At 41.6% G+C, this 15,491-nt stretch overlaps 2 protein-coding genes across 2 annotated transcripts; both read left to right on the top strand.

The window, feature by feature from the left end:
* Positions 1–45: 45 nt before the first annotated feature.
* On the top strand, positions 46–2,821 carry gstt1b (glutathione S-transferase theta 1b). Its single transcript, XM_044027428.1, has 5 exons — positions 46–280; positions 723–810; positions 924–1,074; positions 1,957–2,133; positions 2,367–2,821. Exons 1-5 carry the CDS (start codon positions 169–171, stop codon positions 2,562–2,564), a joined length of 726 nt encoding a protein of 241 aa, XP_043883363.1. The 5' UTR covers positions 46–168; the 3' UTR covers positions 2,565–2,821.
* A 4,139-nt stretch (positions 2,822–6,960) lies between these two features.
* Positions 6,961–13,888, top strand: LOC122770561 (glycine receptor subunit beta-like). The gene is made up of 10 exons (XM_044027489.1): positions 6,961–8,117; positions 8,207–8,313; positions 9,819–9,889; positions 9,993–10,219; positions 10,346–10,428; positions 10,690–10,827; positions 10,921–11,056; positions 11,846–12,008; positions 12,853–13,011; positions 13,316–13,888. The coding sequence occupies exons 1-10, from the start codon at positions 7,948–7,950 to the stop codon at positions 13,607–13,609; spliced, it is 1,548 nt and encodes a 515-aa protein (XP_043883424.1). The 5' UTR covers positions 6,961–7,947; the 3' UTR covers positions 13,610–13,888.
* Positions 13,889–15,491: the final 1,603 nt, after the last annotated feature.

Genomic DNA, 15,491 nt, shown 5'->3' with positions numbered 1-15,491 from the left:
CGTGTTAGGGGCGTGGACTTCTCTGTCTTTAATACACCCTTTTTCTTTTACTCTTGAGACTCTGGTGAGAAGTCACCGGTGAAACATCAGCGGGAATCTCCTTCAATCACCTGAAATCATCTGGAATCTCCTGGAATCTCCTGAAATCACCTGGAATCACCTGGAATCATGGTTTTAGAACTCTACCTGGATCTGAACTCTCAACCCTGTCGCTCTGTTTACATCTTTGCCAAGAAAAACAACATTCCCTTTGACTTTCAGAAGATTTCGCTGCTGGACGGTGAGTGGAAGACAAACAAGGAACTACAAGAGACAGTTCTTTAAAGTGTTTTTATCATCATTATGGAAGTTTAAGTAAAATGAGCGAGAAAGTAAATAATGTCATGCAGAATCATCACGACCAAAAAAACATTGACTTTATCTCAATTGTGACTTTTTATCTCAATTGTGACTTTTTATCTCATAAATGTGACATTTTATCTCATAATTGTGACTTTAGTTCATAATTTTGACTTTTTAGCTCATAATTGTGACTGTATCTCATAAATGTGACATTTTATCTCATAATTGTGACTTTTTAGCTCATAATTGTGACTGTATCTCATAAATGTGACTCTTTATTTCATAAAAGTGACTTTATTTCATATTTTTGACTTTATCTCATAATTGTGACTTTGTGAATTTGACTTTTTATGACTTTTATGTGTGTGTGTGTGTTTCAGGTGAACAGTATGGAGAAGAGTTCGGGAAGATCAGCTTGATCAGAAAAGCTCCGGCCCTGCGAGATGGAGACTTCTGTCTGGCTGAGAGGTCAGTAAAGACTCCTCCTCCTGTGTGTGTGGCCGTGTGTGTGTGTGCGTGTGTGCGTGTGTGCGTGTGTGCGTGTGTGTCACCAGGTCATCAGTGATGTTTCTCCTCCACAGTGTTGCCATCCTTCATTATCTGGCTGAGAAGTTTAACACTCCAGACTTCTGGTTTCCAGTCGACCTCCATCAACGCGCTCGTGTTAACGAGTATCTGTCGTGGCAGCACATGGCGTTACGAATGCACGGCTCCAAGATTTTCTGGCTGAGGGTACGACACTTACACCACACGTCAGGGTCACAGAGTCACAGGGACACACGGACACAGGGTCACACGGTCACAGGGTCACAGGGTCACACGGTCACAGAGTCACAGAGTCACAGGGTCACATGGTCACACGGACACACAGACACACGGTCACATGGTCACACGGTGCTTGTAATGTTGATTTCACAGCTCTCTCCTGGTCTATAATATAATATGACATAACATAATTTAATATAACATAATATGATATAAACGTTTGACCATATTCATATTTCTACGGCAGTTTTTTTACCTCGTACTGTGAATCATTGAGTGAGTGAACTTTGAAATTTGTGTTACATCATCATTCTGACACACAAAGGCTCATGGGAAATAAAAGAACAGAAAAGAAAAAAAACTCCAGGTTCTTCAGCAAAAAACTTTGCTGAAGAACCTGCAGTTTATAGCTTTGCTATAAATGATTTTGTCATAGCCACACCTTTTTAAACTTTAAACCCCAATATCTAAGATTAAAGGCCTTTTGTCTCATAATTTAATTTAACAAGTTTTTCTCATAAATGTTTATATTTAATCTCACAGATATGACTTTTTATATCATAACTCATCAGACTCTTTTATTTTTAGTGTCCTGTTGCTGCAGTTCTTCTAATGACTTCCACTTCTCCATTGAACTCTGGTTTTCTGCCTAAAGGCCTTGGTTTCTTGCTCAGGGAACAGTTTAGTGCTGCTTATTTACTGATTTAGTTCCAGGAAACTCTCTCTGTGTCACATGCCCGCTCTCTGTATCAGTTTCCGTCTCCCAGGGAGAAAAACTAGGTTTTGGTGTCACAGAGTTTATTGTTGTTGCCGGACATTTAATCTGAGCTCTATGTGTCTGCGCTGCAGCTCTTGATTCCAAAGATCCTGGGTGTGGACGTCCCTCAGGACAAGATGGACGCGGCCCTGGACGACCTGAAGCACTCGCTGAACCTCCTGGAAGAGAAGTTCATCCAGGACAAACCTTTCATAGTAGGAGATCAGATCTCACTGGCCGACCTGGTCGCCATCGTGGAGGTCATGCAGGTGAGAAACAAACAAACAAACAAACAAACAAACAAACATCAGTCTAGAATAGAATAGAAATACTTTATTCATCCCCAAGGGGAAATTGTTTAAACTTATTGTTCTAACTACCAAAGACATGAAGTTCAAGCTTGAAATGACAACAAACAATGTGCAATGTTAATTGAACGCACCATTGCTTCAGAGTCTGAACGAGTGAAGAGTTGACTCCTCCTCCTCTCTCCCACTCACAGCCTCTGGGTTCTGGCTTGGACGTGTTTGAGGACCGACCCAAACTGAGCGCGTGGCGGGACAGAGTCGAGGCCGCCATTGGAAAGGAGCTGTTTGACGACGCCCACCAGACCATCCTGACCGCCCAGGAAAGAGTGTCCGCCATGGACGCCAGCAAGATGCAGGTCTTCAAGCCCAAGATCGTCAGCTTGTTCCTGTGAAGAGGAGAACTCTGGTTTGGGTTCTGGTTCTGTCCAAATGAGCTCAGTAAAGTTTCTCATCAGAGTCCAGTCAGCGAAGTCCTCACTGTGTCATTAAAATCACATTCCACATATAAGTTGATTTATAAAATCTAACTGTCAAATTATGATAAATAATAGAGAATATGTTGTTCTTTTAACTTCAGTAACAAGTTATTAAGCAACATTTACGTTCCGTCTTTTCAAAAATGATGAATAAAAATTATAACGTTTGTCAATCATTTGTTGAATCATTGATTTGCCAATGCTGATTATTGAGAAACAGCAAATATCTGATCAGTTTACTTCTAATACAGCAGCTGAATGAATGAGTGAATGAATGAGTAAATCATGATAAATCCTTTCTGCTGCTGATTCTGTTCTTTCTAATGAATATTTATCGAAGCTAACTAGCATATGTATCTATCTAAGCTAATTAGCGTGTATGTATCTATCTAAGATAACTAGCATCTAGCTAAGCAAATAAGCTAACTAGCATCTGTCTCTGCAAAGTAGTTAAAAGTAGTGAAGTAGTTAAAACAGTTTGAACGATTTCTTTGTTAAATTAAGCAAAAATCCTCAGTCTTCTCATTTAAGAAGCTAAAGAAATCACAAAAACTGCTTTTACTTTTCAGATTAAATGAGATTAAATGTGCCAGATTAAGAGATTAAATGTGTCAGTTTAAATGAGATTAAATGTGTCAGTTTAAATTCGATTAAATGTGTCAGTTTAAATTCGATTAAATGAGATTAAATGTGTCAGTTTAAATTAGATTAAATGAGATTAAATGTGTCAGTTTAAATTAGATTAAATTAGATTAAATGTGTCAGTAAATGCAGTAGACAGGGTTTTTGATGATGTAACACAGGAATGTGAGTGAGAGTTGACTTCCTGTTACACTCAGGTCACGTGACCATGATCAGATGCTGCCTCATGCCTGAATATAAACAGTGATTCTGTTTGTTTCCACGTCGTCATGTGAATGAATGAAGTTTTTGTGAACGGGTGAATCTTTCACTTCTAACATGAAAGACTCTTCTGTATGAGAAATTAAAAAGAAATCACGCAGTCATGCATAAATAACTGGTGAACTCATTTAGACTTGTGGTTCTCAAAGTCTGGGTCTGGACCCTCGTACAGGTCACTCATCAAACATTTCTTGGTAAATGATTTGTTTATCAATAATAAATGATTATAAAATCACTTCTTTAAGCACAGATTTGATCTTTAGAGAAACTTTACTGTGAAAACATCCTCACAGTGAGATGAACACATGAATAAACAAGTCATATAATGTGATATAGTAAAATAATCAACACTGCAATTTACAAAAAGTCAAATAAAATACTCAATTTGATGATTTAAATTTGACTCATCTGAGCTTCCATACGTTCTTTTTTTCTGTCTGTTTTATTTGTTTATATATAAACAAAAGACAGACAATCGGACAGCATATACATATAAACATTAATTCTTATAAATGTCATTTCTAAGAAATAATGCTACTGACTTAAAGGACTGTTTTATAAAATAAATAACTAATGCTTTATACTGCTATACTACTGCTATAGTGTTAACCAACAGCCCCACAGTCACTAATCATCTTCAGGTGAACTAAAAAAAAAAGAAAAGAACTTCATCATGTGGATGTTTCAGAGTGTGGAGCCCCCCTGTGGACAGAGAGGGAGAGACACTCGGGAGAGGAGGCAAGAGCAGTGCAGACAGAGAGAGAGGAACACACACACACACACACACACACACACACACACTCATACACAGGACAGTACAGCAGCAAGAGAGAGAGGACACACACACACACACACACACACACACTCATACACAGGACAGTACAGCAGAGAGAGGGGGCACACACACACACACACAGAGAGACACACACTCACACACAGGACAGTACAGCAGCAAGAAAGAGAGAGAGGACCTACAGTCAGCGTCCAGAACAGAAAACCACTGATAATCCAAGAGCAACCAGAGGTAAGACTGCAGTTATAGAATATAATCTGTGTGTGTGTGTACATGCGTGTGTGTGTGTGTGTGTGTGTGTGAGAGAGAGAGAGCGAGCGAGAGAGAGAAACTGGAAGACAGTGTTTTATGACTCTGTCCTTGTGTGGATGTGTTTAAGAAAAATCCTGAGTGTGTTATGTATGTAGTTCTCCCTGTGTGTGTGTGTGTGCGTGTGTGCATGTGTGTGTGTGTGTGAATGTGTGTGTGATAGAGAATACAACAGCTTCAGTGAGCTGTGTCATTGTGTCCTGACAGTGTAGTCCAACGCCGCAGTATTCACCCCCCACACACACACACACACACTTTACTCGCCTGTGCTACTTTCCGTCCTCACCGCGTTGTAGATCTAGTGTAAAGTCAAATAATTATGGACTCTGGGAAAATTGTTCTTTATGTTTTTAAATAATCCAATTCAGTGAGTTTGTCTTCATCAGATTTAACAGTTTAAGCTTCAATTTTCAGTCAAATTCACTGTCACTGATTGATTTGTGTGAAAATATAAGACATTCTAACGTCTTACTGCTTAAATTCAGCTTAACTAAGTAAAAGAAAACTCAATATAAATCAACATGTCTGAGAATATTTGACTTGTTTTTACACTCAGCCTGTTTACAGTCACTCTTTAGTCAGACTAAGGTCGTAGTCTGACTAAAAGACAGACAATCAGACAACTTACAGAGTCTGAATGTACATGATGGAGAGGACAAACTGTATTTATGATTTATATAACAAACAGTGGACGGTGAGACGGACGTGAGATGGACAGTGAGACAGCGAGTGCAATGTACGATGCTGTGGTTCTGTATGTTTGGTACCTGCTGTATATATTAATATGAGACAAATTAGATGGACATGTCTCCATCTATTATTAAACAATTATGACAAATGTGATTTTACTTGTGGCAGCCATCTTGAAACCTTATGTCGGGTTTGCCTCGCGTGGGACGCACTGATAAAAATGCGATCATTTAGCGCAAACGACAAAATCAAACAGGGAGACAGGAAGAAGTAAATCACTCTTGTTTGCTGATGTTACATAAAACTGTGCGCAGTTAGCAACTAGAAGCTAACAGTTTTACACTGTTCCTTAAAACGATGACACACTCAAAAATGTGATGAAACACAAGTTCAGAAGAAAAACAACATGCTCTTAGCTAATATAGCCAGCAGTTAGCAACTAGCTAACAGAAAAATAAATCAGGGTGAAGTCGTGACTGAGAACAAAATCAACATGCTAATGTTTTACGGTCTGAGCTGGAGCTGAAAATGGTTAGTTTTAGCTACTGCTAAATGCTAACGTGAACGTAGCACTTCCTGGTCGGCTTGTGATTTTTTGTTTTTTCGTGGATTCAGAATCATAAAGACGGAACAGATAATCTTAAACTGGAATCTGAACGCAACGGCCAATCACCATCAAGTGTGGCTTCTGCATTACTAACAGCTGACTGCGGGGGGTGCTCTCTCTCTCCTGTGTGAACAGGTGTGACCTCAGCAGTAGGTCGTAGCTGGTGACGTCATCACTGACAGATTTATGTGTGTGTGCGCTTGTATTTTTATCATTGTGAGGGTTGGGTTAAGGGTAAGGGCTAGGCACTTAGTTATGATGGTTAAGGTAAGGAAAAGGTCCTCACTAACATATATAAATAGGGTTGTGTGTGTGTGTGTGTTCTGCAGCAGGTCGTCAGTTCTCTAAAGTGTGTGTGTGAGATTCTTTTCTCGCTGAGTCAGCTGGAACAAACTCCCCTCCCTCGTCTTGTTCCTTCAGCAGAGCTGCTGTAGCTGCTGTAGCTGCTGTAGCAGGTGTAGCAGGTGTAGCTGCTGTAGCATGTGTAGCTGCTGTAGCATGTGTAGCAGGTGTAGCTGCTGTAGCATGTGTAGCAGGTGTAGCAGCTGTAGCTGGTGTAGCATGTGTAGCAGGTGTAGCATGTGTAGCATGTGTGCTGTAGCATGTGTGTGTAGCAGCTGTAGCATGTGTGCAGGTGTAGCCTGCTGTGGCATGTGTGCAGGTGTAGCTGCTGTAGTAGGTGTAGCAGGTGTAGCATGTGTAGCAGGTGTAGCTGCTGTAGCAGGTAGCATGGTAGCTGTAGCAGGTGTGGCTGCTGTGTAGCAAGTGTGGCTGCTGTAGTAGGTGTAGCAGGTGTAGCATGTGTAGCAGGTGTAGCTGCTGTAGCAGGTGTAGCATGTGTAGCTGCTGTAGCAGATACAGTTGGTGTAGATGGTGTAGCTACATCAGCTCTGTGGAGAATGCTCTCTCTCCTTCAGGGGGAAGAAGATTTACAGCGTGGGAGATCAATAGTGTTTTCATCTTTTACACACACACACACACACACACACACACACACACACACACAGAGTCATATATAGCCTGCACTTACTCTGCATGCTGGTGAAAGAAAAATCACTTTTACTAAATGAATCAATCGTTTTCATCATGGATTTAGTTCTGGTGTATTTTTCTGTTACCAAAACAAGTTCTGTTTTTTTGACTTCTTAGACATGAATAGTATCTGTTATTGTGGACATTTTAGTGTATTTTATAAAGTATGGCGGACATTTTAGTGTATTTTATTGGTGAGAAAATTGTAAAACTAAAGACAAATCCGTGGAGTCATCTCGCGGCGGCGCCATTACTGCGGTGGCACGTCGTGTGTCACTCTCTGCTGTCCTGCTCTGTTCTGTGCAAAAACTCCTCCACAATAAATGACACTAATGCGAGTAGTTGTAATTATTTTCCTCCACCACTGATTAACTCAGCTACTTGATGTTTACATTGTGGTCATTAGTTTGTCCTAGTTACAGTAATAACATCACAATGAGTTCATTTACTGTGCGACCACAGCAGCCTTGATAGAGGCGTCTGACATGAGCTAGCTAAGCGAAGCTAGCTAAGCTAGCTGACATTACTTTTTCACTGTGTTGTGCTATGCTAGGCAGCCACATGCTATTCACTGTGTTAACCAAAAGTTATTGTGTTGTCGCTCTGCTAATATTTTTGATCCACTTCTGGCGAACATCGATTTAGACCGTGCGGCCGCAGACGTAAAGGTTTGTGTCGTTCAAATTTGAAGTTTCCCACGTCGTTGTCAAAGTTAATGCTGCATAAAAAGTACAGGTAAAAGTAGAAATGTACACTTCTTACGACAGCTCCCATTCTATCACCCGTATACTGGAGGGAGGCGCCACCGCGGCAATGGCGGCGCGTTTACGTTCGGTACTTTGCCGGATTCGTCTCTATGAGCCCTTGTGACCTTCAGTTGTTTTTGAGTTTGTTGAACAAAAAGTGGGTCAAATGATCCTGGTGCTGACACCGTGGAGAACTCTCCTGATGTTTTCTCAGTACAGATGTTTAAAGTGAATTTTGACGCGTTTTATCCGTGTGTTTCAGGAGCGATGGCGGCCGCAGTGAGGCTGCTGATCCTGATGCTGCTGCTGCTGCTCTGCTGTTTCAAACTCACCACAACCAAAGAGGGAAAATCCAAGGGAAAGAAAGGCAAACAGGTCGTCTGTCCATCGTGAGTATTCTGTGTCCAAACACATCTCCTCAAAGCAATTCAGGGGAAAAATGGATTTAAATCTTTTCACGTCATGTGATGTTTAACAGCCAGTTGTCACCTGAAGAGCTGGCCCAGGTTCCAGAGAACTCCACCTCCAACATCTTGAATCGTCTGATGGTCAGTTATGACCCAAGAATAAGACCCAACTTCCAAGGTGAGACTCACACGGGAAGATATAATTCATGCGGTCCAGCGCGTTCACTGTGTGAATATGTTTGCGCTAAAGGACGAGTTCACGGTTGTCAAAGACAGAATATATTACAGTACAATAGTGAACACTGACTGGTTCTTATCTGTGGTTATTTAAAGAACTGTAGCAGTTATTAGGGCCCTGCACCTTCAGATTATTATTATATCTGCTCATTTTTGAGGGGTTAACTGAATTTGGCACAGAGGTCAGGTCAGTGAAACATGCGATAGTGGCATACGGCACAAACCCGTTCTTAGACCCAGGAAGTGGTCGGACAAAAGTCGTTGGATCGGGACGAAATTTAAAGTTTGTTGGGCTTACTCCCAAAATGGTAAAAAAAAAACAAAACAAAAAAAAAAACATTTGCACATAGTTGTTCCATTTTTAACCAAACTTGGTGTACTTCCATTAGCTCCGCCCAGCCTGAAGTGGTCATAAACAAATTTGAATGAACTGGTCCTATCACGTTTGAGCTAGCCGTGTCAAACTCGGTCCAAGTGTTCTTGACAAGTTAATGGATAAAGTTTTCTACGTCAAAAGGCGTGGCCTCAGTGCTCCACTGAGCATAACATCACAAACACAGCTCCAGATTAGTAGTGAATTTAAAGACTAAAACTAAATGAACATTCATCTACAGGTGTAGATGTAACATAAGAGCGACATACGCATACACTCAGATTGTTGCTAGTTAGCAGCTAGCTCCACGTGGCTCATTAGTGACTAATTACTCATCACACCACATAACTGATGTAAAATAACAAGTGGATCATTAAACAGACACATGGACACACACAAACACACAAGCAGAACAGTGCAACTCACGGCTTCATGGACGCACACACACACACACCACAGACGTCGTTCAGCAGACGCTCACGTCCACGGGGCGTTCAAGGACCTCGGCAGGGTGGGAATTCCCATGTGCGGTGATTAGAGAAGCATGCAGAGATGAACTCGTCCAGAAGAATATTTATCAATCAATATCATGCTGGAGATTGTAGACTTTTAAAAATCAGCAGAATCTTTTCATAGATTGTGTTCATGTGTTCATCACCTGGAGTGTGTGAACGAGCGGATAGATATTGTGTGTGTGTGTGTGTGTGTGTGAATCAATGCTCCGCTGCAGAGTCATCAGAAAATCACGACGCGATGATCGTTGTTGACACAAATAAATCCATACATGTGGACACATTTTGGACTCATCGTGAAACTGTTGCTGCAGAGAGGACTGAGGCTGGTTTCCCACCCACAGACAGTAGGGGGCAGTGGAGGCAGGACAATTACCCATGCTTTAAAGGATATTTGTCTTTCATCCACATAAAACACTGGAAAGTTTGTGTTTGTGTCCACAGGGAAAACTGAGTGTTAGCTCTATGCTACACATTACACTGCCACCTACAGGTTTGACAGGGTCATGACAGCGTGTGTGTGTGTGTGTGTGTGTGTGTGTGTGTGTGTGTGTGTTGCAGGTATCCCAGTTGAATCCAGAGTGAACATCTTCATCAACAGCTTTTGGGTGAAATCCGGGGAAACCACCAAAGCGGTGGGCACACACACACACACTACCACCAATCTAACTCAGTGAGATAAAGACATGATCATGTGGCACATTAGCTAAAACGTGTGTGTGTGTGTGTGTGCAGGATTACAGAGTGAACATCTTCCTCCGTCAGAGGTGGAACGACCCTCGTCTTCAGCTTCCCACAGACTTTAAAAGTGACGCTCTCACCATCGACCCAAAGATGTTCCAGTGTCTGTGGAAACCCGACCTTTTCTTTGCCAACGAGAAAAGTGCAAACTTCCACGACGTGACGCAGGACAACATCCTGCTCTTCATCTTCAGGAACGGAGACGTTCTCATCAGCATGAGGTGACCACACACTCGGATCTTTGACCTTTGTTCATCGACTTACAGTGTGAAGGTCAACGTCAACATGTCAGTCGGTGCCTGTGTGTCTGTCTGTGCCTGTGTGTCTGTCTGTGTGCATGTGTGTAGGCTTTCAGTGACACTGTCTTGTCCCTTGGATCTCACTCTTTTCCCGATGGACACACAACTGTGTAAGATGCAGCTGGAGAGCTGTGAGTACACACACACACACACACACGTCTCACCTTAACCTAAAACTAAGTCTTAACTCTCAATAGAAACCTTAAAGTTGAGCTTAGTTAACTACAAACACTTAATCTAACACTTAACACTAATCTTGATCTGTCAACAATTCAAACCTTAGTTTTAATCTAAGATGTCTCTCTGTTTCTGTCTCTCTCTCTGTTTCTCTCTCTCTCTCTGTCTCTCTGTCTCTGTCTGTCTCTCTCTCCGTCTCTGTGTCTCTGTCTCAGTTGGTTACACCACCAGTGACCTGGTCTTCATGTGGCAGTCTGACCCGGTCCAGATGGACGAGATCGCTCTGCCTCAGTTTGACATCAAACAAGAGGACATTAAATATGGAAACTGTACCAAGTATTACCAGGGGACAGGTGACTCACTCCCCACTCCTCCCACTCACTCACTCCTCCACTCACTCACTCCCACTCCCACCTCCTCTCACTCACTCATTCATGTGTTCACAGGATGTGCTGCGTGTGTGGGGGTGATTTTTCAGCTGCATGCTTGGAGTGGAAACTTTTATCTGATGGTTACGGCTCCAGCACTCATCGTGGTTTTGTCCTGGTTATCGTTCTGGATCAATCCTGACGCATCAGCTGCCATGGGGAATCCCACTAAGGTGAGGACACATCTTTACACACACACACACACACACAAATACAGACACACACAGACACAAACTGACACACCCACAAACACATGATGACATTCATGTGTTCATGTGTGTGGTAACATTCATGTGTTCATGTGTGTGGGAAGATTCATGTGTTCATGTGTGTGGGAACATTCATGTGTTTGCAGGTATTCACCAATACTTGTCAGTGAGAGCATTCATGTGTTCATGTGTTTGCAGGTATTCTGTCAGTTCTGTCTCTGTCCAGTGAGGCATTCATGTGTTCGTAATGTTCATGTGTTTATGTGTTTGCAGGTATTCTGTCAGTTCTGTCTCTGTCAGTGAGGCATTCATGTGTTCATGTGTGTTCATGTGTTCATGTGTTTGCAGGAGTATTCTGTATCAGTTCTGTCTCTGTCAGTGAGAGCATTCTTCATGTGTTCATGTGTTTGCAGGTATTCTGTCAGTTCTGTCTCTCTGTCAGTGAGAGGATTGTGTTCATGTGTTCATGTGTGTTTGCGGAGTATTCTCAGTTCTGTCTGTCAGTGAGAGCATTCATGTGTTCATGTTCATGTGTGCAGAGTATTCTGTCAGTTCTGTCTCTCTGTCAGTGAGAGCATTCATGTGTTCATGTGTTCTACATGTGTTTGCAGGTATTCTGTCAGTTCTGTCTCTCTGTCAGTGAGAGCACATTCATGTGTTCATGTGTTCATGTGTTTGCAGGTATTCTGTCAGTTCTGTCTCTGTCCAGTGAGAGCATTCATGTGTTCATGTGTTCATGTGTTTGCAGGTATTCTGTCAGTTCTGTCTCTGTCCAGTGAGAGCATGTTGTTAGCGTCAGAACTTCCAAAGGTTTCCTACGTTAAAGCCATCGACATCTGGCTCATCGCCTGTTTACTGTTCGGCTGTTTTTCTCTGGTGGAGTACGCTGTGGTGCAGGTCAGTCACCAGAACCAGAACCACACACATGTCTGTCACCAGAACCATACACATGTCAGTCACCAGAACCACACATATGTCTGTCACCAGAACCATACACATGTCAGTCACCAGAACCAGAACCACACACACAGTCACCAGAACCAGAACCACACACATGTCTGTCACCAGAACCCACCGCCTGTCATCAGAACCACACACACACCAGTCACCAGAACACAAACACATCTGTCACCAGAACCAGAACCATACACATGTCAGTCACCAGAACCACACAAACTCAGTCACCAGAACCACACACATCTCAGAAACCAGAACCACACACATCTCAGAAACCAGAACCAGAACCACACACACTCAGTCACGAGAACCGATGTGTGTGTTTGTGGGAGCAGCAGATTTTCTTATCTTTAAGAAAAAGCATATAATGAGGTCAAACTGGACAAAAACGAGACAAACTGGACAAATATGAGACAAACTGGACAAAAACGAAACAAACTGGACAAATATGAGACAAACTGGACTAAAACGACAAACGGGACAAATATGAGACAAACTGACTAAAATGAGACAAACTGACTAAAACGAGACAAACTGGACAAATACGAGACAAACTTTACAAAAATGAGACAAACTGGAGAAATATGAGATAAACTGGAGAAATATGAGATAAACTGGACTAAAATGAGACAAACTGGACTAAACCGAGACAAACTGGACAAAAACGAAACAAACTGGACAAATATGAGACAAACGACAAAAACGAGACAAACCAGTGAGCTCAGAGTGAGTCCTCAGGACAGGCTCCGCCCCCTCACCCCCTCACCTGTGTTTTGGCGTGCAGGTGATTCTGAACAGTCCCAAACTGATCGAGGAGGAGAAAACCAAAATGGCCACCAAAGAAAAAGCTCTGCAGGAGAAAGAAGGAAAGAAGCCTTCAAATAAAAGCAACAACACGGTGAATGGAACAGGTGGAACTCCCATTCATGTCAACACGCTGCAGGTGAACACATGAACACTGAAGATTAAACGACACAATCATGTGAAATAAAATCATAAAAATAAAAAAATGTCAATAATGTGACAAAAAGTCATAGTTATGAGAAAAAGAGTGGAATGGATCAGATGAAAGTCAGAATTATGGGCTAAAAGATTTGGTTATGAGACAAAAAAAGAGTCATTTATGTGATGAAGAGTAAATTCATCTGATCTATGAAATAAAATAGAGTTCTGAGTGTTTGATTTGGTTTCATTTGTACGTCTCGTAAATCTCCCGTTTGTTGTTGTTGTTTGTTTCCTCGCAGCAGGCGGTGGAAACTCGCTGTAAGAAAGTCTGCACGTCAAAGTCCGACCTCCGGTCCAACGACTTCAGCATTGTGGGTTCGTTACCACGAGACTTTGAACTGTCCAACTTTGACTGTTATGGTAAACCAGTGGAAGTGGGCGGAGTCCTCAAGTCCCAGAGCAAAGCCAACAAGAAGCCGCCGCCCCCCAAACCCGTCATTCCCGCCGCCGCCAAACGCATCGACCTCTACGCAAGAGCCCTCTTCCCTTTCTCCTTCCTCTTCTTCAATGTCGTCTACTGGTCCGTCTATCTGTGAGAGAGTGAGGGAGTGAGAGAGTGACAGAGTGAGGGAGGAACCAAGGAAGGAAGGATACGTGGTGACCAAACATGAGTGTGAAACTCTTAAAGCTGAAGATTTCCATGGTTTATTGTAAACTGGGTGTAATTTCCCTTTAATCGTGAGCATTAAGTTGACGCTGCATGTGTGACGTATGTAACTGAAACATTTACATTAACAAGTGCTTTTTCAATATTAACAGCAATATTTAAAAAAGTGAAATAAATAAACGAGATAAAAAAAACATGTTATAACTTCATCATTTCGTAGGTTTTTGTTTTTGCTGCCGCTGTGATTTAAAAACTCACCTGAAAACAAATGGAACAAGAAGTTTCTCATGTTCTAATGATGAAGTCTTGTTGTTGTGAACGATAATAAAATCAGACACTGAAGAGGAAACATTTTCATGAAGAAAAACTGACCTTTGTGTTGTTGTGATATTAAGAAAACAAACATGAACCTGAGACAAGAGAAAAGTTCTGCTTTTAATGAATGAAATATCATTGCATTCAGTTATGATGATGATATTATTATTATTATTATTGTTCAACATAACAGTTTGTATCATTGAGTTTAAGTTTTCTTTTTATTGACATGTTTCCTCCTCACAACAGTCATGTGACATCATCACGTGATGACATCACACGTGTGATGCCTCTGACTCTCGACCACCTGACCTCAGAAGTATTGAATCTCTCCCCTGAACTAAACTCACCTGTTGTGACTTCCTCTCATGATCCAACGAAACATTATTTTAAATTTATTGATTTATTGTCTCTTCTCTTGTTTTATCCATGTTTTACTGCTGATGTTCTGATGTACGCTGACCTCTGAAAGGAGCCTCGAAATAAAATGTATTATCTACGATAAGTCGATTTTGGAAATTTAAGTAGATTTTGGAATATACCGTGTATATATACTGTATATACACAGTATATATACACAGTATACAGATATCCTAAGAACACGTTCACGGCATGTATGTATATATATACTATATATATGTATATACATGTATACACACATATATATATATACACAGTGACTCGTACACAAACCTCATCTGTGATGAATCACAACATTCAGCCTTATTTATTATTTGCAGTCTTTACAGTACATTCTTTGTAATGAGCTCTTGTTGTACGCGTTAGCCCAGACTACACAACAACTGAGTTATGTCAATATAAGTCTACACTACAGTATAAAATATGTAGAGATTTACAATTGAAGAAAACCCCAGTTTTACCCATAATTCCAGGACGTCTCGCCGTCTCTCCATCACCACACTTCAAAGCATTTGATACGAAGAACAAACTAAACAATCTAGGATCCAGTTGTGAACCCTGTGGCACACCACAAGTAATGTAGAGACAGAATGACTTATAATGATCCATTTGATCAAAGTGCTTCCTGTTTCTGATGTAGCTCCACCCCTCTGGTCAACAACCAGTTAACTCCTCTACTAACTCCATGGATGTGGATCTGGATGATCTAAAACCACACTGACAACTTACTCTCACTGTTGCAACAGTGTGCAACACACAACAATAGTTTTAAATCTTTAAAAACAACAAACACCCAGACTGATTAATTGATTAATCGATGATCAAAACAGTTGACGATTATAAAATAACCCATTAATAATCAATGAATCGAGCCTTAAGGTTTACTGAGTTCTTTTTTGGAGTTCGTACATAGACGTGTGGAGTGTTGAGAGGCTCCGCCCACCCCTTATTTGAATCATAGAAACGCCCCTGCTCAGCTCCATATTCAGCTCTCGGCTGTATCCGGCTCTCGCTCGTGTCTCTCCGGTATTCATTTCAAGCAAAACCCGATCGGCGCGCGCCCCCGCGAGCATCGG

This window comes from Solea senegalensis, linkage group LG6, assembly GCF_019176455.1.
Source record: "Solea senegalensis isolate Sse05_10M linkage group LG6, IFAPA_SoseM_1, whole genome shotgun sequence".
Lineage (NCBI taxonomy): Eukaryota > Metazoa > Chordata > Actinopteri > Pleuronectiformes > Soleidae > Solea > Solea senegalensis.
The sequence above is the reverse complement of the archived record's forward strand: the minus strand, read 5'-3'. Positions and strand labels throughout refer to the sequence as shown.

What these genes read in the sequence shown, in the direction of transcription:
- gstt1b (XM_044027428.1), top strand. Translation starts at nt 169, where the DNA reads ATGGTTTTAGAACTCTACCTGGATCTGAACTCTCAACCCTGTCGCTCT. An exon ending in GACTTCTGTCTGGCTGAGAG is followed by an intron (nt 811 to 923) that starts GTCAGTAAAGAC and finishes TCTCCTCCACAG; the next exon opens with TGTTGCCATCCTTCATTATC. An exon ending in CCAAGATTTTCTGGCTGAGG is followed by an intron (nt 1,075 to 1,956) that starts GTACGACACTTA and finishes TCTGCGCTGCAG; the next exon opens with CTCTTGATTCCAAAGATCCT.
- LOC122770561 (XM_044027489.1), top strand. Translation starts at nt 7,948, where the DNA reads ATGTTTAAAGTGAATTTTGACGCGTTTTATCCGTGTGTTTCAGGAGCG. An exon ending in AATCCGGGGAAACCACCAAA is followed by an intron (nt 9,890 to 9,992) that starts GCGGTGGGCACA and finishes GTGTGTGTGCAG; the next exon opens with GATTACAGAGTGAACATCTT. An exon ending in TTCATGTCAACACGCTGCAG is followed by an intron (nt 13,012 to 13,315) that starts GTGAACACATGA and finishes TCCTCGCAGCAG; the next exon opens with GCGGTGGAAACTCGCTGTAA.